Here is a 24,947-nt window from a genome sequence, read left to right as displayed (position 1 = left end):
AGTTTGTCTGGTTAACATAACACAAAACATAACTTCCTTCTGGGCAACAGCATTTATTTATTTATTCATTTAATGAGATTTCCACTGAAAGGTACACGTTTCTAGGGTACACATGTGCATGGAGTTAGTTTCTTCCCCCTACATAAGTTACCAGTGTTTCCTTCTTCTAACTCCTCGCAAATGAATGCAAAGTGCAGAACTGAAATTAAACAGCCAAAAAAAAGGTGGATTGTCAAACCCCATGTATTCAACAGAAAGAGTTTTATCTACTTTTCGTGTTTTATACCTTTCCTGACTCCTTATATGGGCTTGAAATAGTGGATAGATCCAAACAAAAGGTAACTGGGTGTGTTTGTGAAAACATACAATAAGTAAAGGTGGCAGGGTGGACAGACTGTTAGGTACAGTGAGTACGACACAGTGTTGTCTATGGTTAGTGTGTATGAGAGCACATCTATCTATGATCCAAAGTTAAAATATTTATAAAAAATTAAAACAGAAAAAATCTTAATCTTATAAACAGCAATTACTCTTTCCATTTAATTTCAAAAAGATATGTAATATGACCTACAAAGAAAGAAAAAAAAAACAACGAACAAAAAAACATGTGCAATCAATGGCATACTCTTCCCTCTGAAGTGATGGTCGTGCAGATGACCACACAGCACAGCAGAAACTCCCTCCTTTGTTATTTGTTCCTACTGTAGTTTAGAGTCAGCTCAGCTCGGGACTGGGCTCAACATTTCACAAAAACCAGGTTGCTGCATTCAGTAGTATTTTAATAGTGGTTTAACAAAGTCCACGCCCTTCATTTCCTCGCACAGCCTCCTTTAGGGCTCCTTGACCACATCCCTCCAGATCCAACACAGCTGTAGTTGATTTGTTTTTATCCCCCACCCCTCCCCACCCCTCTTTGCCCAGAAGAGGTCGCTAAGGAGTCACCGTGGCTGCTGTCTGTCTGCTCCTCCTGCAGCGGTCCCTGATTCACTGCTATGACACCTGCTCTACTGGCCTCATCTGCACATCTCCAATCTGATGGCAGAAAATGAGTGGCATTCAATACAAGTGATGAGTTTAAAAGCAAAAAAAAGAGAGAGAAAGAGAAAGAAGGAAACAAGAGAGATACCTGGACATGAGGAGGGGCACTGAGGACATATGTGATTGCACTGGCTATGTCTTCTGCTTTCAAACACTGAATAATGGAGAAAACTGATGTTATTATTAATGCTACAGTACTTTACTTTGTAAAAATACATTGACTGTTGTGTTGTCTTACTTTTATACTCTCGTACACTGAAGCTGCTTTCTCTGGATCACTGTTGTGGTGCCGGAAGGCAAACTCAGTCTCCACTATTCCAGGTGATATACACTGCAGGGGAGAGAAAATGTATTCCATTTTTATTACACACACACACACACACACACACACACACACACACACACACACACACACACACACACACACACACACACACACACACACACACACACACACACACACACACACACACACACACACACACACACACACACACACACAAACACACATTACTCATTTTAAAGTAAGGGCTGACTGTAAATAGTGTCACTTATTCTATTTACTACTACTTTAGTTATTCATGTGATTCAATATGCTAGAAATAGCACAGGCCAAGGAAGGACTTTAGAAGTTTTGATCAAAGAAGCCTGAATATGAATACTTTTGAATAAAGTTGAGAATAAAACAGACAAACCAAAACAGACCTCTGTTAAGGTTTTTTGATGGATAAAAGTGTAAGTATGGACAAAGCTGGCTGCATATTCCAAACACAGTGGCACAGATGAATGACTCGAGCCTTTGCTCTCTACTTTTTTTTTTAACTGTTTATACAACGTGACATGAAATAAATGTAGACAACTGTTGTTACTACACTAAAGGTGCCTTAAGGTGATAGTTCACTTACAGTGGCTCTGATGTGGGTGTTTGCTTCTCGTAGTTCTTGCCGGATCCCCTCAGTCAGAGCAGTCACAGCGTATTTTGTGGCACAGTAGAAATGCTCGTCAGCACTTGGCACCATTCGATGCCCACCCATACTACATGACAGGTACAAGAGGAGATAAAGATGTAAGAGATTGTAACACTTTTTTAAAAATTTTTTTTATAAATCTCAGCCTAAATTAGCCCCTAAATTTACAGATCTGAATGCCTCCATGTGTTCACTAACACAGCAAGATAAGTTTTCAAATTTATCATATGCAGTGTCTCAATGGACAAGCAACACCACGAAAGTATAATAATAAATTAATCAATTCTTCTCATTGTTGTAAGTCTAAAAGATGCCAGGTGGGCCTCAATTGATTAAACTCACCTTAACCAAATTTGCAAACCAAGCTATTTTCAGATAAATCTATACATTTGTTCTGAGATTTGTGGGCAGCTTGTATAACTTACCTGTTAATATTGATGATGTGACCATCATCCACATTCCTCTCCTTCATTGATTTGTACGCCTCACGGGTGCAGATAGACAAGGCTAAGACATTCACCTGTGGGAGAGGTGAAGACAGCGACTTTATTTAACCATGTCTGTATCTATTAGTGCATTTCTGTTTCTAACAATCTATCTATCCATACACTATATGCAAAGAATAAGAAGCTAAATTCAAGCTGTGTGAGAGCAAACACTTACAGAACTTCATTGTGTTTTATTGCTAAATCACATTTAAGAGTGCCACGTGAAGACGGTGTAATCTGATGTTCACTGGGTCACTGTGTTAGACCATCTGAACCTGCTCTTCCTGTCCAGCTTGAGGCCTCTAAGCTGCTCTTGTAGTGAAATTGAGAGACTGCAGGTTAAAGCTAACGTGGTGGCAAGATAGGGGGAGGTGACCAAACAAGGTCAGTGTGCAGATTAAACACAGGCTAAAAATACACCGCTGTACACATGCATGCGGGCTGCCATGACAACAGATGGACGAGTGTTACAAATGCTGGAGTCTGGAGATGGAGACTTTGGAGCAGGAGGAGGAAGGGGGGGGGGTCTTCAGTGGTCAAGAGCTCAATGAATCAGAATGTAAAAGGCCCAACAAGAGAAATAGAGCTGGCTTTCATTAGTGGGCCTCTGCTGTGCCAGGGCCTTCTCCTCGGAGCCAATGAAGTAGCCTCTGTGAGGGGAGGGAAGTGTGTGTGTGTATGTGTGTGCGGACCCATGTATGCACACGTATCTGTTTTAACTCATACTCTTTGCTAGTTTCCACTCACACAGGGCAACCATTCCAGCTCCTACGATCTGCTTTAGTGTTTTAGTAGAGGAGCCATAAAAATAAATAAAACTTATAGAGATAATTCTAACTATCCCCAGTTGAAGTTGCTCTATATGAATTCACTGCCTTGCAGCGTGCTTCAGCTAAAGTATTTATACGTGAGTGTGTGTGTGTGTGTGTGTGTGTGATCCACCCACATCGATCATGTTTCTCCAGCCCTCTGTCTTGCCACTGAGCAAGGGTTCATTGTGGGCCAGCCCAGCATTGTTGATGCATACGTCCACGCCCTTGTGCTGCGTCTTGATGGCTGAAAACATGGACAGGATCTCCTCCTCGTTGGACAGGTCGCATTTGTAAGGGATCAGCGTGCCACTGTAGCCCGCGCTCTGACACTCCGCTGCCAGCTTCTGAAAAAACACAAATCACACCAAATTTGAATACAAAGGTCTTTTCTTTTTTTTTTTCTTTTTTAGAGGAAATCTTTAAACACTTTAAACACTGCTGGGTGTAAAGTGAGAGCCAGGGCGGAAACACAGTTAGGTAAGAGCTAGAAATGATTAACCTGCAGGACTATAATTAAAGTTACAGTCCCATGATAAACACTACTACTCAAAGACAGCGAGGAAGCAGTGAGAACACACAGCCATAAAAATCAATCATAACCTGGTCAGCACCAGCACAGCCAAAATCACTGATCTAGTCAAAAAACAAAACTCTACTTTCTAACAAAATCTAAATCATGACCCTGGATGTGAGGGAGAGCGCTGATGCCCGATGCCTCTTGCTCGGGGGTACAGCTGGACTGAGGCTGCTGTGGACCGAGCAAGCTACACTCCAACCAGGTCTGCTGCCCTTTCGCCGCTGTGGGGGTTTGATACTAACGGACACAGATCCCCCTGCCAGGCACAGCTGCACCGGTCACCTGACATCTTGCTCCCGGTGCCAGTCAGACAGGAGGAGGAGGGGGGGGCGGGCGTAGATGATAAGAGCGAGCCTGGTGGTAAGACAGAGACGATGCACAGGCGTGTAACGCTCTTGAGCTTGGGACTGTGAGGCCAAAGGGAGGATTGCATATTTGGGAAGTTGAGCTACTAAAAAGAAAAATCTACCCTTTAAACTTCAACACCTTGTAGCACATTTTACCTTGGCTTATTTCAGCCTCCAATACATGAATTTGCAGCTACGATAGAGTTTCTCTCAATGATCTAAAACAGTGCTTCCCCTTTTTTTCTTGACATACCCTCACAACTTTCCAACTATCTCTTCAGGGTACCCAACGCATGTTTTAGCCTATAAAGCCATCATAAGTAGATATTTGAATGCATATGACAATAAATTCCTAACCTGAATGAACACTTATCATGCTTGAGTTTCCTCAAAATTCTCTTTGTATGAAGATATTAAGCGGGCACTCATTTAATACTGCACCTCGCTTCTTCTAAGGCGGAGCGGAGTCGGTGAAAGAAGTCAAAAGTTTTCAGAGGAGCTTTGCTTTCTCTTAGATGAAACTAATCCCAGAGAGGAAGAGGCATGATGTGATGCTTTAAGCTGACAGCCAAAATGTAAATGAAGGCGGCGGCAGCGGTAGAGAGTTGTAATCATCGTGTGTAGTAGTGTGGATCAATGCGTGGACTTTGTACCGGGCAGCTGGCGGGATAAAAAGTCTGTTTAATGTCCGGTTTGACTGATTTCGGATATTTGCTTCCACACGTAGGCTCCTCTGGGGCGGTAATGTCCGGAAGATTTCATGGTGGTGCATGTGTGAAAGGGGCTAATTAAACAGTGTTGTGGGATCCTCTTGTTAAATGTCTGACACCTGGACACGCTGTAAGCCCCTCTGTTTATTTGGTGTTAGTACAATCCACCTAAACTAAGTATACTTGTGGAGCCAGCTTTTCTTTTTTTTTTTAATAATCAGGATGAAATTGGATTGAGGGATCATTTTGGCTTTCCCCCCCCCTCCTACTAAAAATGCATAATAGAGTGAACGTGCCCTATCTCGCACTCGGAGCGTGCAGATATCTCTGCTCTTTCTCTAAGCTGTTTAACTCAGATTATCCAGAGTGAAGGCATTACCCCAATAAAGCTGTCAAAATGCTAAAACACTGAAAACACTACTGTAAAGACTAAAATAAACCCTTTTACCCCTGTTATAGAGAGGTGAACCACTCCCTTTTGTCTGTTAGCTTAGATGTGAAGCTGAGATCGCTGGTCTGTTCAACTTAAGGATCTGAGGTGGCTCTTAACTTCACACCCGCCTGAATCCCTGAGGGGACGAGCTCTCAGGAAGACAGACGGGGTGAGGAGGCTTCTTTTTTATCTGGAAAGGAGGTTAACGTAAAGGGTGAGCCGGGCCAGGTCTTTTGTGTGAGGAAGGAAGAATTACTTGTGTAACTGAGGCTGAAGTGGGAGCTCAGTGGCACAGCGAAACAGGCTGTGATCTAGATCCAACTACAGGAAGTCTCAGGCTGTGAATCTGTGAGTTCTGGCAGCGGCTGTACTGCCTAGGCCAGTACTGGCCCTCATGCTCTCGCCACGCCTACAGCAAAGCCACTATAGCGCCCTGTCCTACAGATAAGCAGCCGGGCGTGAAAAATGCAGCAGCAGCAGCAGCATACTGTAGTTGGCAAAAAAAACGCTCCTGCACACAATTCATTCATCTCAATCCAAAGTGAAACTGGATGTGTTAAGGTTGAAGTGTGTTCGGCGTGGCACCTTTTCCAGATGAGGATGAAAAACGAGAGCGAGACGAGCACAAAACATGTCTCAGCAGTAAGAGCTTAAAAAGAGCCTCAGGGAAACGTGTCATAAAAATAAAGATAAGGATGATTGAGGGCGGTGTGCTGGAGGAGCGCGGGACGAGCACCCGATAAATCTAATGCAGCAAAAGAATCCAATACCGCAAAATGTAAACAACTCAGGACATTATGCAACCATTTTTTCTCTTTATGGAGAATTCCTGATGTTGACTATTTGATGTCATTTGACCTCGTCTGCTTATCTTTTTGACAATATTTACACAATTCATAACGTTTTATACATGTACAAAACCTATTTCTATATGAGCTATATTATCAGTGACTTTCATGTGGTTTTTGCCATTGTGCAGTTATGATGATTGCGCACACAGCCTGATAACTCAAATAATAATAACAAAACACTGTTTGCAATTACACAGACAGACAGTCTTGATAAGACCAAAGCTGAAAGAGAAAAAGTCTTACAATTCATAAGACAAATAATGTTAAAACAGGTCATTAACCCCTTACATGTTTGAGTAATGGGTGTGCATATACAGCCACACAGGACTTACAATAGACACATGTGGGCATGCCTGTGTAGTCACATTAATGGTCTGCAACCCCTGCAGGGAGCTGTTATATAAGGTCTACAATGCAAAGGACATCATTGTCCCACACAATGTTCATCAATCACTCACTCAAATGGAACTGGTGTAAATGGACCAGCAAAAAACTAACAAATAAAAAAAATAAAATTAAAGGGAAAAAAATAAACTTGCTAGTGGAGGAGAAGGAAATAAAAATAAAGATGCCACAGTGTTAGAGGCAGACGAGCTTTAAGTGGTGAGCCAGATCAAAAGGCACGAGGCAGCGGCCATGAACCTAGAGAGCTGAGAAATTAGATTTGTCTCAGGTTGACTCGGGAGGTCCCCCACACAAAAGAGGGATTGTATTATAGGCAACTGTGCCGCCTCTTATTCTCTGAAAAGACTGGTAGGTAGTTTTTTTTTTTTAAAGAAAAAAAGATAAGAAAACAGAAAATCAGCCATAATTCAGTTGGTGACCCCTCCCTTCTTCATCCTCCCTGTCCCATCTCTTGTACCTGTGACACACAAAAAACAGTTTTGCCTGTCATCATGCATTTTCATCCTCATTACTGAGACCGTTGTCCAGTGATCACAAAAAGTGTACAGAAGGAGGAGGGAGGAGGAGAGAGGGAGGGCCGGCAGCCAGAAAGTGAAACAGAAGGGCAGAGAGAGAGCAAACAAAACCTGAAGCGTACTGCATTAAATCTGATCAAATGCATTCACATTTCAGTCTGCTTTAAGACTTTAAGGCTTAAAGAGTGAAGTGAGAACAGCAGCAACTAAACACTGACTCCATTACTATTTATAAAACCCATCTTTCATTTATTGATATTGTCTCTGAACGTTTTTTTCCTCAAGAAAAATCTACCAAAAAAGGTCTCTGAGGAGCACATCTTTATTCTTCTGAGCCCTATCACTCATTATCAAGCTGAGCTACTATTGTGTCACATAAAAATAGATAGTTTCAAGTTTAGCCTGATCACCATTGTAGCGAGAGTGGGGCCAAAGGTCACAGTAGGCTGTATAATAGGATTGCAGCAGGGGTAGAAGGGATGGTTGTGTGATTATCTCTTCTTGACACACTGAAAGACCGCCAGTAAAAAAGGTCTAAAGGTTGAAGCGGGCAGTTTTACAGCACCTCGCTCAGGATAGTCTAATCAAGATGGTGAGATAAGACAAATAAGCACACTCTCAGTTAGGAACTAGACTTATTGACTCTGGCTTTTCCTGAGGAGCTTCGAGCAATGAATAACTTGTAACAGGAGGCCTGGCAGCGTTTGGTGCAGCTTTAAAATCCAAACACAGCTCCTAGTGATGACTACATTGAAAAACAGTCTGTGATAATAAGCACATGACAAGTAATGTTTGGTATCCAAGCAGACGTGAAAATGGCCTTTAAAAGACGGGTTAGCAGCTAGCCAGGTGTTGTGTAACAGACTGGTGCAACCAGTGTGGTAGGATTTTATTTTCACAAACAAAAGTGATAAAAAGCAGGAGGGCGTAGAAGCAGATCTCTATTCTGAATCAGAGAGAACAACATTTCTATCAGCAGTATTTCAACACCGGATCAACTACAGAGAGCAGCTTTTATTCATATATTCACATGGGCATCATATGATTAAAAAAAGGCTCTCTAGTTGTCTTGTTTGTCGTAGAAACATGCTGAGGGGTGAAGCGTCCTTCTAGTGAACCGTCATGCATCACGTGCCTCTTCCGTCTCATGTGATGGCTTCTTTTCTGCACCTGATGCCAGCCATCGTTGCAGCTTCGCCCACAGCTTCAGGCCCGAGGCCGGCCTCGATGCCGGCTGTGAGCCACATCATTACGCATGCTAAGTTTGTGATACCTTGAGCCCACAGCGCAGACGACAAAAGCGGACAGGGGGAGTCTCACGGAGACGGTGTTGAGACGCCGCCGAGACGCCGCGTTCAAAATAAAAAAGCTTTCAGAGGGAGCCAGCCCAGTCTGCCTCTATTCACCGGGCGAGCCTAGAGTAGCCCCTAAAATGTTTCCAAAATCAAACAAACCCCCAGCAACAAATCCAATTTGGCTGTCGTCGAAGCGAAAACAATCCAATTTGCATTCTTTCTCGTCAGCGCCCCCCCACCCCTCCTCAATTTTTTGGGGAAATAATGAACTTGGTGAACTCGAGTTTTGTGTTGGAGATTCACATAATCCTTTCAACACAAAGTGCTTTCTTTTCCCACTTTGCTCTCTGCTACAAATATACATTCAATTACCAACGCTGGCCTGCTGCCCCGATCGCACTTAGCTTTCAACCCCCCCCCCCCCCCCCCCTCCCTGCCTGTGCATCAGGCCTCTTTCAACTAATATACACTCGATCGCAGAGACTGTACATGAGGAAAAGAGCTTTCCAGCATATCTTCCAACAAGACGGGACAGGACAGGAAGCGCCCCACCTACCGCAGCGGGAGGCCCGAGGGAGGGAATGTCACTGCTGGTAAACCTTACACCTTGAAAGATGATAAGCAGAGAGAAGACAGCACAGTGGTGGTGCAGGGGTAGGAGGGAGGGTGGGTAGTGGGGGGTGGGAAGTAGTCATAAGGGTCACTGAGCTGTCTAGACAAATCAGACTGTTAACTGCATGCAACCCAGGTGATGTAATATGTAATTAAAAAAACACTCCTGACATAAGAGCTTTAAATTATTCATGGATAAATGAAACTGATTTCAGTGCATTTTATATGCGGTAAAACTGGCTGTGACTGTAATACAAACACAATAATAGAGACTTCAATCCTAAAAGCTCCTCTGACAATTGACTACTACAATATATCAATTAATAACAAATGAATCGATAACAGAGATAGGCTGAAAGCACACTCCACCTGTTCTAGAAGGGCTATCACTTCATAATCACCTACCTCTTCAACAGGCTATTTCTGTGCAGATGTTTTAAGGTGCACAATGACACTCTGCACATGCTCAAATCCATTATAAAAGAAGAGAAGATGAGGTTTATACTATTTTCCAGCTGTTGTCGCACACTTGGGATCATTACAGAGATGAAATAGACTGATTTCTTGTTGGCATCGCCTACCCTTAGTTCATAAATCTATCCATATGTCAGTCTGGATTGCTGCACTCATATATTCATATAGTTAGGAAAACCGTCTTATAATTTGTGTGTTTGGTGTGAATGTTGCATCTCTCGGGGGGCAGAATCCACAGAGGCGTGACAGATTATTAGTTAGGTATACTTCTTTGTCAGCTTACGGCTCCAGCGGAAAGTGTGCAGTCAGTGGAAAAGGTTTCTGCGTGGCTAAGACAAAAAAAAAGAAGAAGCTTGTGACACATAGGAGCGGCGAGGTAAACTTGATGAGCTGAGGAGCGACAGGAGATAAAAAAAATGGCTACCGTGCAGGTGAAGACGGCGCTGTGATTTCTTTCATGGCAGATGACAAGTGACACAGCAAAAAGCACATCGTTAAAACATTATTATTTAACCACTCATGTGAAGTAGATACTGGATTATTTTATGGCTTTTTCTCTAGATTTTGCCACCTGCGCATATTCCACTAAAATGACAAAAATCATGAAGAAGAGAGAAATACACAGAGAAGAATGAGGACACAGACTTAAAAGAGAGATAAAAACACAAAGTGAGGCAGAAGCTTTGAGACAAAAGAGAGTAAAGCTGATTGACCCACTTCATTTGTGGAGTCAAATCTATTTATTGTGAAATAACAGAATGGGCTGTTCAGATACCTACAGTCATTAGTGGAGAACAGGCCTGTGTGATATGATCAAAACCTCACATCCCGATACGGGTAATTCCATATCCAGACAACGATACATATCAGGATGTAGCACATTGTCTGCTTCTGTCTTGCGTGGGTGGTAAAAGAGGAGGAGGAGGAGGAGGAGGAGGAGGAGGAGGAGGAGGAGGAGGAGGAGGAGGAGGAGGAGGGGGTGTTTGATTATGTGGCATGATTTGTAAGTACGGTCTTCCGGTCAGTGTAAGACTTTTCATACCTAAAACCACGAGCTCTGTCCTCCTCCTGTTTTGAATGACCTCACTCTGTGTCACGTTCGCTCTCCTCCCGTGTTTATTTGTGTTGCCTTCATGCAAATTTCCCGCCTACATCCGTGCTGTGCGGAAGGATGCTGAGCGTCGTCCAAATGTTGAAACATATGGCGGCAAAGCGTGTGATTTGCGACACAGCAGCATAAACTATGGACGTATATATCATCAGCATATATCATATCGCAAAGCCCCTGTGGAGACACTTTCAGATTGGCCGATTGATTTTTTTTTTTTTTTTTAACATGACTGAGCACCTTTTACCTCCTACACGCCGGGGTGCCGGATCGAAGCTGCCCCGGCCGAGGTCTGACATTAATCTTCCATCTTCACCTGCCAAAAGGCTCTGAGGTTTAATTCTAAAATTCGCTCGAGATGGCGTTGAGTTTGCGATTGATGTAATGTTGCGTCACAATAAAGCTGAGACTGCTCAAACGGGGCAGCAGTTTGAAGAAGTGCAGAGGCTGCCAATAATGAATCAGTTTGATTTGCCGGTTTGAATGTCATTATCTAAAAAAGATACCAGCCTGTGTGATGAGTGAGTGGACGATTTGGCGGTTGGTGGGCACCGCTTCAAAAACTGCAGACCGCTACTGAATCTATTTCTATTGGAGACTATCAGCACTGACTGTACTCTTATCACATACTGTTTTTTATTAGTTAGAGCAATAATTTGACTTTTTTTATGCACGGTCTCTTGCTCTTGTTATCCGTATGCCAACAACACATCTGTTTATCACTAAAAACCCACAAATTGTGTTTTTCTAAATGTATCTGGTCCAAAACTGCAGCAGCCAAAGCTTTTGAATTATGACTGATGTCTCTGTAGTTGGTAGCCTCAAAGCACCCAAAAAATGTCACTTTCACTTCATCAGTTTTAAATGAACTGAAATGAAAAGAAGAAGAAAAAGATTTATTATGTAGAAGGCAATGATCTTTCTGCATTTAGCCTGGGTTATGAAAAAATGTGACTGAGCGAGAACAGAGGAGGAATTTAGCTGTTTAAAACTGCTGATTCATTTAATGAGCAAACAGGCTGTATGTACTGTATATGTCCACTGAGTTTATTGACCACTGAAGACACAGCAGCTGAAACTGTGTCCACATTAAAGGCCACATTTATCACATTTTTTTTTATCTACTTGTAGAAGAATGTTGTTTCTTGCAGGCCTGCATACAGCAGGGCTACCACTTTCCGGAAGTCATTAGAGGCATGGACAACCATTGATTATGATTGATTATGTGACAGACCCGACCCCATCCCATCCACCACCTCCCCCTCCCCTGGAGCAATAACAGCACTGACACTTATCTAATAACGCAAAAAAAAAAAAGAAAATGCAAATTATGGTTCTATTGTATTTACAAGGCGTGGGCTAAATGACACTAATATAAGCAATTAGATTACGGGAGATTCAGACAGCTAATATATTTCTACAATTGATTACAACTCGGCCAGTTTCATTTGTGAAATCAAGTTAAGCAAACAAATATGAAACCGCTTTTATCTAAATTCATGGCAGGAAATGTCATTTCTCAGCCAAATGTGATGAAAGGAAACAATATAGTATAGTGGTCATAAATCTAATATTAGAGTTTTTGAATGAGGGATTATGAGAGTTGTGGTGATCAGCAGCTTGAGTTCATATTCCCATAACTGTGTTTACTACTGCATCAAATTGTGCTAGGTAAGCAGGTACCACGAACCCACACATATGGGCTATGTGGGCAAGAGAACCTGAAAGTCTGATGTGAGCTCAGACTTCAAATCCTACTAATATGGAGGTAATCTAACAAACAACATGCACTAAGGTTTCTTTTTTAATTTCCCTGAGTAGATCCCTCTATGATAGTGACCTCACCGTTAGTTTACAATAAAATGTGGCTCTCAGTGGCAGACTCATGGATGTCCTCAGCACAGGGGCCACCTTTAATACCATTTGTAACCTCACAGAGCGCTCTGTGTAAACTGTGAAGAATTATTTTTTTCTTCCAGCCGTCTTTCGGGCTGTTTCGCAAGAGTTAATGAGAAATCTGTGTCGCCGCTACTTGGATGCGGCCTTGTCACATCCCCATTCCTGCGCCGACCCCATGGTGACCACACGTCTTCCGACAGCTCGCCGCTCCCCTGCTGCCCGCTCTATAGTCTCAAAAGACAACACAACAATACCGCTGCCACAACTCGCCACGCCGCCTTCTCTGCGTTTTGTTAACACAGAAAAGAAGAATCCCAGAACTTCTGAGTACATTTCTTTCTTTAAATAAGGGTTACATCCCATCTGCTTTGAGAGAAAATATTACTGCTTGAACATAACAACCATAAACCTCCCCCTCCAACCCCCCACAATGCAAAGGAATAAACACCAAAAGGGAAGTCAAGAACAATCGCTTAGTGATGGACACTTGCATCCCCCACTTGCAGCATGCCAGGTTTGGCACAACTACACCAAGAACCCAGTTTACATAGCAGAGAGCGCACAATACTGTCTTTGTCCTCAGCTCACACAGACAGCTCTCTGGGGTCTTGTACAAGTGATGAAAACCATCATAGAATGTAAACCTGTCGCTCTATAAAACCGGACATCTACCTCCAGTTTGGCCACACGTTTCATTAGCTTTGGTTTCACGTGTGCTAATACATAATTCAAAATAGCTACAGGTCTTCTGGCCGTAATGCAGTCAGCTCTTTAATGCTGACTGACTTTTATGTAACGTAAAAGTGCTATAAAGATTTTTTACATGTTATGACCTTGTTTCAGTCTTGCACAAGTCACAGACAGAGGCTGAAACAAGCCGCCGCAGTTAACTATTGACAGGAGGGGCCATGTGACCACAGTATGAATGGAGGGAGGCTATCTATTGCGCAACATCACTCACTGTATGCATGTAGGGGCATGGGTGTGTGTGTAGTCAAGGTGGTGGAAAAACAAGACATAGCTCAAGCATGCAATAATTTACTTTAAATACCTAGAATTTAAAAAAAAAAAGAAGCAACAGCTAGACGTTGAAATGATGTTTGTAAATCACACTTACACAACACCACCGGCAGCAAAGTTCCTGAAAGTCATACTGCAAACTGCAAACTTTGCAATAGAAACTGGTATAACAGACACACTGCAGGGGTCAATTGGTGAGAAAAGGTTAACACAGGATGGAAAACTAACTTGCTTAACCAAAGACTGATCGATGGCATTACGTATAGCTTGAACCTACACCGTGCTCCTGTCTTTTGCAACCAGCTTGACACTCAGATATCGCAGGTCATCAAGTTTGATGTAACAGGATAAGACAAGGATGAGCCCCTTGTTGAGAAATGTGGGTTATACAAGAATGCCTTCAGCAAAACTGTTAACACCAACTGCAAGCCTTGCCTGTCTCTTCAGCCAATCATCCATACAAACAATTCAAATCACATTTCATATTTGTTCAATAAGCTAAAATGGACTGCTGTCTAAAACCATAAAGTGACTGTATGCTTGTTAGAGACTGACTGCTCCGCTTGTGAGCAGCTAAATGTTTAAAAGCGTAATAATTTACATGACCGCCGTCATAAAATGATTCAGTGTTGTATTACTTAATTACACACCCTGCCATACTTAGGTAATATTCAACAGTGCAGCAGTTAAATATTAAAATATAACTAAGCTGTTAACAACCACAGGTGAGCCAAACTACAGCACTCAAGAATAACATATTAGCTGTGTAAAAGGTGGATGAAGGCAGGTGTAGTAACCTTTTTGTTGCAGGGCCGGTGCTAGAGGCTAAAATAAGCGTGGAGTGGGGAGAGTGAGGCTTAATCATTGGCTGACAAGATAAGCAAGGTGCAGTGCCTCATGGCTTATGGTTACTTAGTTGGCGCGCAAGAATGTGTGCCACATGACGTCGAGCTGCATATACTTCACTTAATTTCACATTGTGTCACGTTAAAAATGAATTATTATTATTTTTTTAGCATGTCATCAGTTCACTCATTCAATATGCAGGTGACTAATTCACATGCGGTTCAAATATAATCACCACTGGCACTAATTACTTTCATAGCCACATTGAGAGCAAGACTTAATGATTGTGCTTGTCTTTTATTATAACGGAGGGGAGGTTGTGTGATTTAAGTTTTAGGCTAACCGAGCAATGACCTCAAAAATGCTGCACGAGTATTGTGCCGCGTTTATCCATACTGTATTAAGAATTAAAATCGCTGTACAAAATCAATGTGGAAAAATAAAAGAGGATGTCAGAGGAACGGATTGTGGACTGAGATTAACATGGTTTGAATTCATAAAAATGTATTTCTTACAAACTAAAAGCTACTGGTTAAGAGAGAGAGAGAGACAGAGAGGAGAGGGGGAAAACACATTGTTATACTGTCCCACATGGCTTACACTCCCCAAAGACCCCTGAGCATCCTCTCACACCTGTTTGGTAAACTGTGGTGTGACTCAACATGAACTGACTACTACTGTAACACTGGGAGCACATGAATTAGGGGATCTACTAGTTACTGATCTCACATAATGTCCAGTAGTTAGCAGATACATATATGTCCCTTGCATAAGTCACAGTGGATTCCCCCTGTCAGCTCTGAGGATGCTGCCTCCTGACATCTGACCTTACAGGAGAAGGTCGTCTTTTCAGCTTTGATAAAGATTTTAGACTGATGCCGGTTTAAGAGTGTCCTGTTTTGCCTTATTTGGTGGTTGGTACTGTGTCTCACAATACTTCCTCAGTGTGGAGGTGCACAATAATAACCCAGTCATATTCATATGGGGAATTGGTGACAATGGCTCGCAGGGATTTAGCGTTAGCTCTGGTTTACACATTTTCAGTCTTATTTAACTGTATTTACTTTGCATTTAATATAATACGTTATCCATGTAAAACTACAAGAAAAATAGCGTCACTTTGTCTTAAGTGTTTGTCTAATTTTAACGAACGGTTAAACGGCTGCGTTACCTAAATGTCACAAATATCAGTAACGTTACAATTGACGTTGAAGTTGTGAAGCTAATGTTAGCTAGCGGTTAACGTTAGTTAGCTAGTTTATTGTTGCCCTAACACAGCTAGCTTCCCCTGTGACTCAGACTGACTTATTTTTACAGCTGTTAACGACACTGAATTAAACTGCCCACCTCTATTTTTTCGACACTCCTGGCACAGCCGACAACCCTCATGCCTTGCTGGACCAGTGCCCGGGCTACAGCCGCTCCAATCCCCACCGAGGCACCGGTCACCAGGGCCACTCTGCCTTTCCACCGCTCCATCTCCTCCGCGCTGTCTGCACCGGGTACAGTATACACCAAACAGCAGCTCCTGCGCTGTATTTCGGCTTTGTCTTCTCAGTTCAAACTGTCACAGTGTCAGCTTTCGATCTAATGTACAGTGTGTTATAATTGCAGGGATGGAGTAGCTACAGCCTCCAGTCTCCGTCTGTGCAGCATCCAGGACGGCGGTAGTAGTAATGCGTATAAGCCCGGATCCATGCGCTCCGTCTCCTGGATGAAATATGAAGAGCGCCCCGGAGGATTGTGAAAAATGTTTGGCTCACATCACCTCCCACTTTCTTCCTCAGAACTCTACTTGTGTGGTCATCTACCGCCGCCTACCGCAATAACACTCACATAACACTACAGGTGCTGTGCGTGTTGCTTTCAAGTATTCTGCCTAATTAAACACGTTTGTTTGGGAAATATTACAAAAACACGCAAGCACTTGAAGTTGGGCAGGGTGGGTACGGTTGCAACATTGCATTGGATTTTTGCTCAATTGTTCTGAGACTGTTTACAGTAAACCACCTCAAGTTTATTGGATTCAACTCATATTTGTCAATTTTTACCCACATCATTCATTAAATGTCTAAATATAACAAACTCAGAAAAAATATTGAATTGAATGATTAAAATTGATTAAAATGATAAAACTTTAACTTTTTTTCTTTTTTACAATGTGCTACATCTATGAAAATCAGTGTATCTGTTGTAACAGCTGAGATGTCCTGTACTGTACTGTACTGTACTGAGATCCTGTACTACAGTGAACTTTAACTGATATTTTAGGCTTTAGGATCTTTTCAGATCTAAAATATGTTGCAACAAAAGATTAACACCTCATACACGTCATTTTACACATGATATAAATCTCTTTATCAGAGACTATTAAATATTGAGGTTGTGTTTACAACTTTTCTGGGTGGTTGATTAGAGCTGAACCAGGAACACTGAAATTTCCAATAGATAGTGAAGGCAGTAATAACTGGACACTGCTGAACTTTGTTCCAGGTACTGTGATGAGTTTGAGATTTTTCATTTACTTACATTTACAAGGAAGAAAACGTGTCTCAAATATACCGGAGAGAGGTACTGGCTGAGACAGAAATAAGGGTAAATTAAAGACCCCATTCTTCACATATTTAAGTATTTGACTATTAAGAAAACATAAGGCCATGGCCTATTTAGTCCAGTAGATTTAGTGACAGAAGTTTTCCCACAGTTAAATTTGAGAGGACTAAAACTTGTTCCAATCTTCAATGGAAATATTAGCTGAACAATGTTCTAACCTCAGGACTAGAATCACTACCTGTCCTTTAAATTATACCATTTCTTTAGAGTTAAAATGGTCAGGATCAGTGGCTCAAAGAATGATAACTCTCTAAGATCAAGGCATAAATAAAATATTAATACAAACGAAAAACAACAAATATATAATGCATATTAATAAATATTTTTTATTTAGTAAATTTTGCACATTGCGCTCTTATCACACCCAAATCCTTATTACAAATGGATGTTTATTCTCTGTAAAATCTTTATATTTAGAATTTCTGTACACATTTAATGGTACAACCTTTACCACTACACTGAAGTGTCACCAAAAAGAAACAAAATACGGTAGAAACAAAACATAAAAAAAGAAAAGAAAAAGAAAACATGAAGTAAGACTCCTAAAATATATTCCTAATGTCACAGCTTGCAAAGCTTGATTACAGATTCCACTGTGCTCTTACCCAACAACCCTACAGAAGACCAACAACAAATAGCTAGGCTTGGTCAAAGAGAACAATTACAGGTGAGAACGTGGCCAAGAAATGAGATGGAAAAGTGTGTTGGTGTACAATTGCAAAAGAGAGAGAGAGAGAGAGAGAGAGAGAGAGAGAGATGATCAACAGAAAGTAAGAATCACATTGACTTTAAAAAGGAAAAAAATGACCGAACAAGACAACAAATGTACTTCAGAATTTTTATCTTTTCTAAAGATGTTGCACCAGTGGTCGTGAGTGTTTTTCCCAGGGGAAGATGTCATTAGTGCAGCTAGTTGACACTGGTGGTGGCAAACCACTTGCCACAGACTGGCTTACTTCTCTCAGTGGCACGGCAGTAGTTGGTGAATTTCTCTTTCAGGAGCTGTCGATACTGGTGACGGTTGCTGTAGAAGGACTGGTTTCTTTCTAAAAAGGCCTGGATTTCATCCTGTGTCAGAAAGTTTTCTTCATCTGAAGTCACTTCAGAATCATCCTGTTTTAAGAATTGCAGTCAGTCAGCACACTGTTATACCCTACAAATGAGTTTCAAAATGGTATACTTTTGATTATTACACTTACCAGAAGTTCCACAAGACTCCTGTTTGCCTCTGGAGACCTTGCATTAAGGCTGAGGTTCTTCTGATGTACCGTCCATGGTAGCCGTATAGCAATGCTGGCAAACGTATCGCCACATAAGGAGGAAAAGATTTCTTTGGTTCTGCAAGTGTGCGATGATGGCGGATTGTGGCCCGTTTTGTTCCCATCTGTCATACAACCTTCACCTTTTTGTCCCTGGAGAAATGTGCATACTCTGATTGGTATACAGCGTTGCATATTGTGCATACAGCAGGTTAATTCTGTACTTTGTCCTCTCACCTGTTCGCTGCATAAACCTTTGCCCTTCTTTTTCTTCTTTTTACTCTTGCACTGAGTCTTATCCTCAGAGTGTGTCCAGCAGTCCACACAGCTGTCTATTACATCCTCCTCCTTGTCTTCAGCACAGTTATGGCCGTTCGTGTCCTCTCCTTCAGAACGTAAACAAGAACAAACAATGAGAAAAGACATTACACAGTATGTTTAAAAGACTCTGGTTTCAGAGTTCACGGTCCTCAGCTGCTCAAACCTGACCTGCTTCGTCATGGTTGCAGATTCCCTCAGAGCAGGCAACGTCGGAGCCTTCCCGCGATCCCATCTCGCTGCCCTCCATACTTGAGGAGTAACCCCAGTCACTACCATTGCTGAGGGGGGATAAATCTAGAGAAACACCAGGTTTTTTTTACAGCTCATTATCTGTCCTTACATTCAAGCACGAGTCAGACTAGTCTTGCTCATGCAGTGACTTCCATGCACATACAGGTTTAATGTCATACGGTGATGTCTGTGTGGACATTAACCTTGTTTGGTGTTGTCCGGGCAGCTACAGGATGGGCTTCCGCTGGGGGCGACACTCTCTTCGCTGCCGGCCTCCTCCTCCTCTTCATCATGGCTACTACAGATCTTGCAGCTACCCTCCACAGACTCAAGAGAACCCTGTAACACACCGAATGGTTGGACTTTTATATACAGGCAAACAGATGAGAAGCTGCAGATGCACACAGGTGCTTTTAAATCTAATTTGTGAGGGCGGCTTTAGACTATTACCTCATCCAAATTTTTCTCCTTGTCCTCTGCCTCCTGTTCAGATATGTCAAAGCCGCACTTGTTTTTGCGTCGATTTTTTCGCTTTTGTCTCTTTTTCTCCTGTTTCAGCTCTTTGGCCCTCTCCTCCTCAGACAGCTCCTCGACGAACTGCTCTAGCCGACTGATCCCCTGCATCTTCTCCACTGCCATCTAGGGACATGGTAATAGATAAATGATCACAGCACAATGCCTTCATCTTCTGATAAATCAGTTCTAAGTGATACCACACACACTTTCATTAGAGGGTATGTACCTCAAAACTTTTGCGTAGTGCATCAATTCCCAAATGGAACAATATCTGCCAGGTCTGCTCCTCTGCTCGTAGTTTCTGCCAGATCTTATGCAGCCGCTCATACAGGTGAATGCCCAGACAGGTCAAGACTTCTTCTTGTGCAATGTCGATGGTCTTGGCGTGTCTCTCTCTGCGTCTTTAAAAAAACAAACAAAACAGAAACATCAACTGGATGTACCAATACAACGAAAGAATCCCAGCAAGAATTAATGGCTCAAACTGGCTTGATTGATGGAGAATGTGAGCTTAAAAAATGTTACTTACTCATAGCCGCCTGCGAACTCAGGCTCTGCCCGGCCGAGGAGGTGAGCGATGAAGTCGGTCTCACAGCACACATGGATGTGGCGTTCATGGGGGCAACAGCAGAGTCCCTCATACAAGGCAGCGCAGTAGCCCTTCTCTTTACTGCAGTCCAATTCCCCAACCAGGATGTTGTATGCCCTCAGCACTTTATTCTTACAGTCAGTGCAAAACCTTTAGACAAGAAAGTAATATCCAATCAATTCAGCTCCTTTTAAACCTGTAATACAAAATTTAAGAGAGGGAAAAAAAGCATTTTGAAATTAAAGGCTATATGACAGTCACACATTACCTGTGTTTACGCAAGTATGTCTCCAGCGTCTCTAGGAGACAGGCACTATCAATGAGGACCACCTCATCCCTGCACTCCTGAGACATCAGCTCCCACACATCCATCCAGCTTCCACTGTAAGCAATTATCACTTCATTATTACAACAAAATGCATCACAAAGCACAATCATCCTCTCTTAAACCTGAAATAAGGCAAACAAGCTATAAAAACAATACTGACATATTTATCTATGATCTTATAAGCTGATATGTTGAATGTGTTAGCAAACAGTTGCCTATTTACACATCCAGCAGATACAGAGCAACATTATCATTCATATGGAGTCGGGTTTCTGTCCACCTGGTGAATGAAAATCCAATATTCACTCTCCTTACATCTCTGCTTTTAGTCTCCACTAATTCAGCAAGGATAATCTATTATGTCTCTTTAGCTGTGCAATGCTGCACTACACGCACTACACTTAATAATGCCAACATGTCTGATGTCTGGAGAAAACAAAAGAAGAAAAAAAAAATCCATTCCCAATGTCCACACTGGCTTAAAAGCATGCAACTGCTGCTGTATGTCCCCACCATGTGAAGTACTCCAGGTGCTCCAGACACTGGTTAAGGATTTCTAACAGATGGAATTATCCAGGTATTACTGAAGAATATCAGTTTTATACGTTATACGTTGTGTTTTCCTACCTCTGAAACTACTGACTACTGAAATATCCCAAATGTTTATACAAATCACCACAGATGATACAGAACATTAGTGTAACTGGGGTCATAATCTGTTTTAATAGAGAGTACTTGTACATGTACAAAAGTGCATCTTTTAATTGCAGAACTGTTTTCTGATATCAAAATGACACTGACATAAGCACTCAAGCTCAAATTCCCAACAATGTTACAAACACATACATAGAGAATGAAACTAAGCTATACTCTAGTTTTTTTTCTAGCCCCAAGTGTTCAAGTTTGTATGTCTTAGATCTACAAAATGTTACATGATTAGTAAAAAGAAGAAATATGGTTGAAAGCTGTACAACAAGCTCTAATAACCACACTGAGGCAACTCCCCAGAAAGCCTCAAACACTCCTTATTAGTTTCTGTTCAATCTCAAGTTTGTCAGTCAAAATGCTAAGCAGTTTTCAAATGTGAAGCATATTTTTGTATATATCAATCAACTGACCATCAAATGGTACACAGATGACTGGCCTAAAACAAAGACCTTCTGGAGGCTGAAAGAGCTAAGCTGTCTTTTCTTACAGAGGGACACAAGCTGTCCAAAGGAAAGAAGATACTACATCTGTTATCTTCCACGCCTCTACTAGCGTCATTTTTAAAACCTCACTAATTCTGTGCCACCTTCACTATGGTTTGGTCAAAACATTATAAATATTGTTTAGGGAGAACCCTAATAACAGCTTGATGAGGAAACCATATGAAAATACTCATTTTACTCACCCCAAAGGTTTAGGTTTGTGTGTGTCTAAGGAGTGTAACTGGCATCGTTTGTTCTTTTTGCTTTTTGGAATGGCATCAATCATGTCATTCAACTTTGACCTGCAAAAATATAAATATATATATACACATTTTTATTTTTAAGAGTTGATATAAATACATCAGTGCAAGATGTCCATTTAAAGTACTTTGAACTGGTATAGAATTATCCTTATACTATATCCATACAAACCCAGAGTACAGCTCAGTAATTCCCACATATAAATTTGGCAGTGAAAATGAAAGTAACACATTTCTGAATATCTCACCCATGGACATAGAAGAGGGTGTAGAGTTTCTTCACATCTGCCAAACAGGCCTTGGTGACAGAGAGCATGCCCGTGGGTTTCACTGTGAGTGGCTCTAAGGCCGGGTTGCCCGATTCCACTAAATGAGAGAAGAGGCGCTCCACACTTCGTCTGCACCCCACACATGGCACCAGCTGAGATAATGCACCGTACACCTCCCTGGATGTTACCATGAGGGCGATATTCAAGTCCTGCTGCTTCAACTTGGAGTGATACTGAAAGAATAATACATCAGTTACAGCTTTGCTGACAAGTCACATGAAGAAAACCCACACCCTTTTTCGGTTCAGCGTGTGAATGTAATAGTAGGTCAAGAGCAAAAAAAATAAATAAATAACACGCTTGCGTACATGAAATTAAAACAACTCACCTCAGAAAACTGTTTCCAATTAGAGCTGTTAATTTCGTGTCTGTCAACCTCCATGACACTATCAGAAAACTCCATTACCATCTGGCAACAAGAGAAAATATAAAGCCGTTAGTGTACATTATTGAAATTCTCATTTCAGCCGTGCTGATAAGTATCACAATATATGACCATGTCTCTGAGAATATCCAGAGTCACTTTTTACATTATTAATGCATCACTTATCAGGAGTCAAGATCGTCCTTTTGAATGCTGAAATGTATAATATGGCCACTTAGAATTCTTGACATTAATTGCCTAGTGAGCATTATGTTCTCATGTCTTACAGTATGAACAGTGTTACATTAAAGGACCCATCCTTTAACATTTTGATGATGGTCTGTGCTTGGTGATAACTAAGCCTTTGGTTTTGGTCAATAATAAGGCTGATGTGGCCTATGATTGAGCTAGCCCTTTCCCACCTATGATTTTCACTGACATCCCCTTGATCATACATATGAGAAACCTTACTTACCGTGAGGGCATCGTCAATATACAGAGGGATCTGTCTGGACAGAAATGGGTAGTCCTCTTCACCTTCCCTGCAAACCGCGACCAGACGAGCCATGGTTTCTGCCAGTGTGGTGCAGCTTGCCTGCAGGTTACACATAAGAGACCGACTGACCGCAACTGAAATCAACGCTGTCTACAACACCTCCTTGTCACACAATAAATACTATGTGACAGACTATTTGACATTAAAACTCGGTACTAAAGGCCAACCATTTGTTATCTAACGCTGACAGCACCTGATTTACTGACACGGCTACAGCAGAGACAGAATCGCCTCAACCCAGATAGGCAGCTAAGTTAACGAAAACAACCCGAGAAACGAAAGTATGTAATTTTATTATGTACAATCTGTTGTCAGGAGGTTTGTCTTGCACTCTTTCAGTTATAAAAACAGGTTTAATGACGCTAACGTCTATCTGCCGAGCAGGATAAAGTAACCGGCGTCGAGCCAGTTAACGTTAGCCTGCTAGCTCATTTTATTTGCCAGTACGATTTAGGGAAACGATGAAGCAAAAACTCAGTCGCATTATATGTCCTTATTCTTACGAGTGTAATGCCTTGACGACTAATATACCGTTTAGCGTTGATATAGTTAGTTTCTACCTGGTCGATGCCACTTGTTAGCATCGCTGTAGCTCGCGTTAGCAAGCGTGAACACGGCTAATATAAAGTTGAACTGGGCTACTTAGCGACTGTCACTTTTATTAGCCTCTCTTTACAACGTTTAAAAGACTGCACATTAACTGTCACCTTGACGAGCTACTTAAATGCGCCTCTAACAGAAACCCAATTACTGTGTGTACTCACCCACTTCTGAAAGTTCCTTCTTAAACAAAAATAAATAAGTGCGACAGTGAGTGAGGCTGCTACGGTGGCGAAATCTGCATTACTGATTTGACCTTTGCACTAAGCACGTAGTAGCTGACGTGAGGCGCCCGGCCTTTAGGGGGCGCACCGTCCCTCTATTCACACCAGTAAATAAATAAAAACAAAAAGCAAACATAAACATAATCAAATTAAATAAATGACAAATCAAATGTATTACGTAAGGTTCTATTTTCCACAGCTTTGGATTTTGTGCAGTATGTAGTGTGTTGTGTAAGTTGAACATGAAGGACAATAAGGTTGGGTTTCTGTTTCTGCAAATCTTCTGGCATGTTTGGGGAATGTTTCTAATAAAGAAACAATATTAATAATACATTTCATCGACGGTCATTTCATTATGAAACCCCCCAATGAGGTAAGTTCCATTTTGAGTTTAAGAATCTAATTTTCTGTTTAAAAGAAGGTCCCACCAAAATGTCTGACTAAAGGTATAGTCCCAAAAAAGATGACTTCTGGTTTTATGTGCGTGGTGAGAGAAAGAACAAAAGAGGTCAATATTTAGTCTATATTTTACTGAACTGAATTAACTTGATAACACCTGTGACTGAACACACACACACACAAAAATATTTTGGGTAATAACCATGTTTTCCCCCCAAGTCTATAACAATATACAGATTATTCCAAATACAGAAGCAGGTTTACTAATTGTGCCCCACTTCAAGACATTTATTATTAGCGTTTATACTTAAAAAAAGGATGTGAATTCCCTGTATGTCATTCTGGTCTAGTATGATCGATGCTCTACTTTGAGCATACATTGCCTTGTTACTGTTGTTGGAACAGTAAACCTTTGTAAGTTCCAGTGTGTACATAAAGTTTAACAAAAACAATGCATCTATTTTGAGGAAACACTTTTATTATTTCAGCATGTCAAATTGCAAAATTGTTACTCATAATTAACGATTTCCTTTTATTCAATCAAAAGAAACATCCTCATTCATACAAGGAAAGCTGCTATACATATGCTTGTTAATGAGACATATTTATTTGGATACACATTTTGAAATGAATAAATGAGCCATAAGAATTTTCCAGTGCTTCATTTTTATTTGCTTGTTGCTTTGTATTTATCAGGTATACAGTATACATACATTATGTTTGTGGCATTATATTTCCATATGTATAGAGAGAGATTTTCCATTCCTTCC

General features: G+C 41.5%; 2 protein-coding genes across 3 annotated transcripts; both read right to left on the bottom strand.

Annotated features, from left to right (window-relative positions):
* Positions 1-45: 45 nt before the first annotated feature.
* dhrs11a (dehydrogenase/reductase 11a) lies at positions 46-16,123 on the bottom strand. The gene is made up of 7 exons (XM_062432954.1): positions 15,746-16,123; positions 3,441-3,650; positions 2,432-2,526; positions 1,944-2,073; positions 1,277-1,369; positions 1,127-1,192; positions 46-1,032 (listed from the first exon to the last, which is right to left on the bottom strand). The coding sequence occupies exons 1-7, from the start codon at positions 15,875-15,877 to the stop codon at positions 991-993; spliced, it is 768 nt and encodes a 255-aa protein (XP_062288938.1). The 5' UTR covers positions 15,878-16,123; the 3' UTR covers positions 46-990.
* A 1,189-nt stretch (positions 16,124-17,312) lies between these two features.
* On the bottom strand, positions 17,313-23,781 carry ggnbp2 (gametogenetin binding protein 2). Of its 2 annotated transcripts, none has more exons than XM_062433540.1 (14): positions 23,719-23,781; positions 22,874-22,993; positions 22,363-22,443; positions 21,954-22,207; positions 21,649-21,747; positions 20,196-20,309; positions 19,868-20,077; positions 19,565-19,739; positions 19,273-19,461; positions 19,026-19,161; positions 18,760-18,885; positions 18,508-18,656; positions 18,211-18,423; positions 17,313-18,124 (listed from the first exon to the last, which is right to left on the bottom strand). In XM_062433540.1, the coding sequence occupies exons 2-14, from the start codon at positions 22,964-22,966 to the stop codon at positions 17,921-17,923; spliced, it is 2,043 nt and encodes a 680-aa protein (XP_062289524.1). In that variant the 5' UTR covers positions 22,967-22,993; positions 23,719-23,781; the 3' UTR covers positions 17,313-17,920. The 2 variants fall into 2 exon arrangements, with proteins under 2 accessions (XP_062289524.1, XP_062289525.1); XM_062433541.1 differs by having other exon boundaries at positions 18,508-18,653.
* Between the last annotated feature and the right edge of the window lie 1,166 nt (positions 23,782-24,947).

This window comes from Scomber scombrus, chromosome 14 (assembly GCF_963691925.1).
Source record: "Scomber scombrus chromosome 14, fScoSco1.1, whole genome shotgun sequence".
NCBI classification, from domain to species: domain Eukaryota; kingdom Metazoa; phylum Chordata; class Actinopteri; order Scombriformes; family Scombridae; genus Scomber; species Scomber scombrus.
The sequence above is the reverse complement of the archived record's forward strand: the minus strand, read 5'-3'. Positions and strand labels throughout refer to the sequence as shown.

Bases quoted from the DNA above. Each gene is read 5' to 3' on its own strand.
- ggnbp2 (XM_062433540.1), bottom strand. From the start codon at position 22,966: ATGGCTCGTCTGGTCGCGGTTTGCAGGGAAGGTGAAGAGGACTACCCA. The intron at 20,078-20,195 runs GTAATGTGTGAC...TCTTGTCTAAAG, and splicing joins ACATACTTGCGTAAACACAG to GTTTTGCACTGACTGTAAGA. The intron at 19,462-19,564 runs GTACATACCCTC...CCATGTCCCTAG, and splicing joins CACTACGCAAAAGTTTTGAG to ATGGCAGTGGAGAAGATGCA.
- dhrs11a (XM_062432954.1), bottom strand. From the start codon at position 15,877: ATGGAGCGGTGGAAAGGCAGAGTGGCCCTGGTGACCGGTGCCTCGGTG. The intron at 2,074-2,431 runs GTAAGTTATACA...CCTGTCATGTAG, and splicing joins CACATCATCAATATTAACAG to TATGGGTGGGCATCGAATGG. The intron at 1,370-1,943 runs GTAAGTGAACTA...TCTCCCCTGCAG, and splicing joins ACACCCACATCAGAGCCACT to TGTATATCACCTGGAATAGT.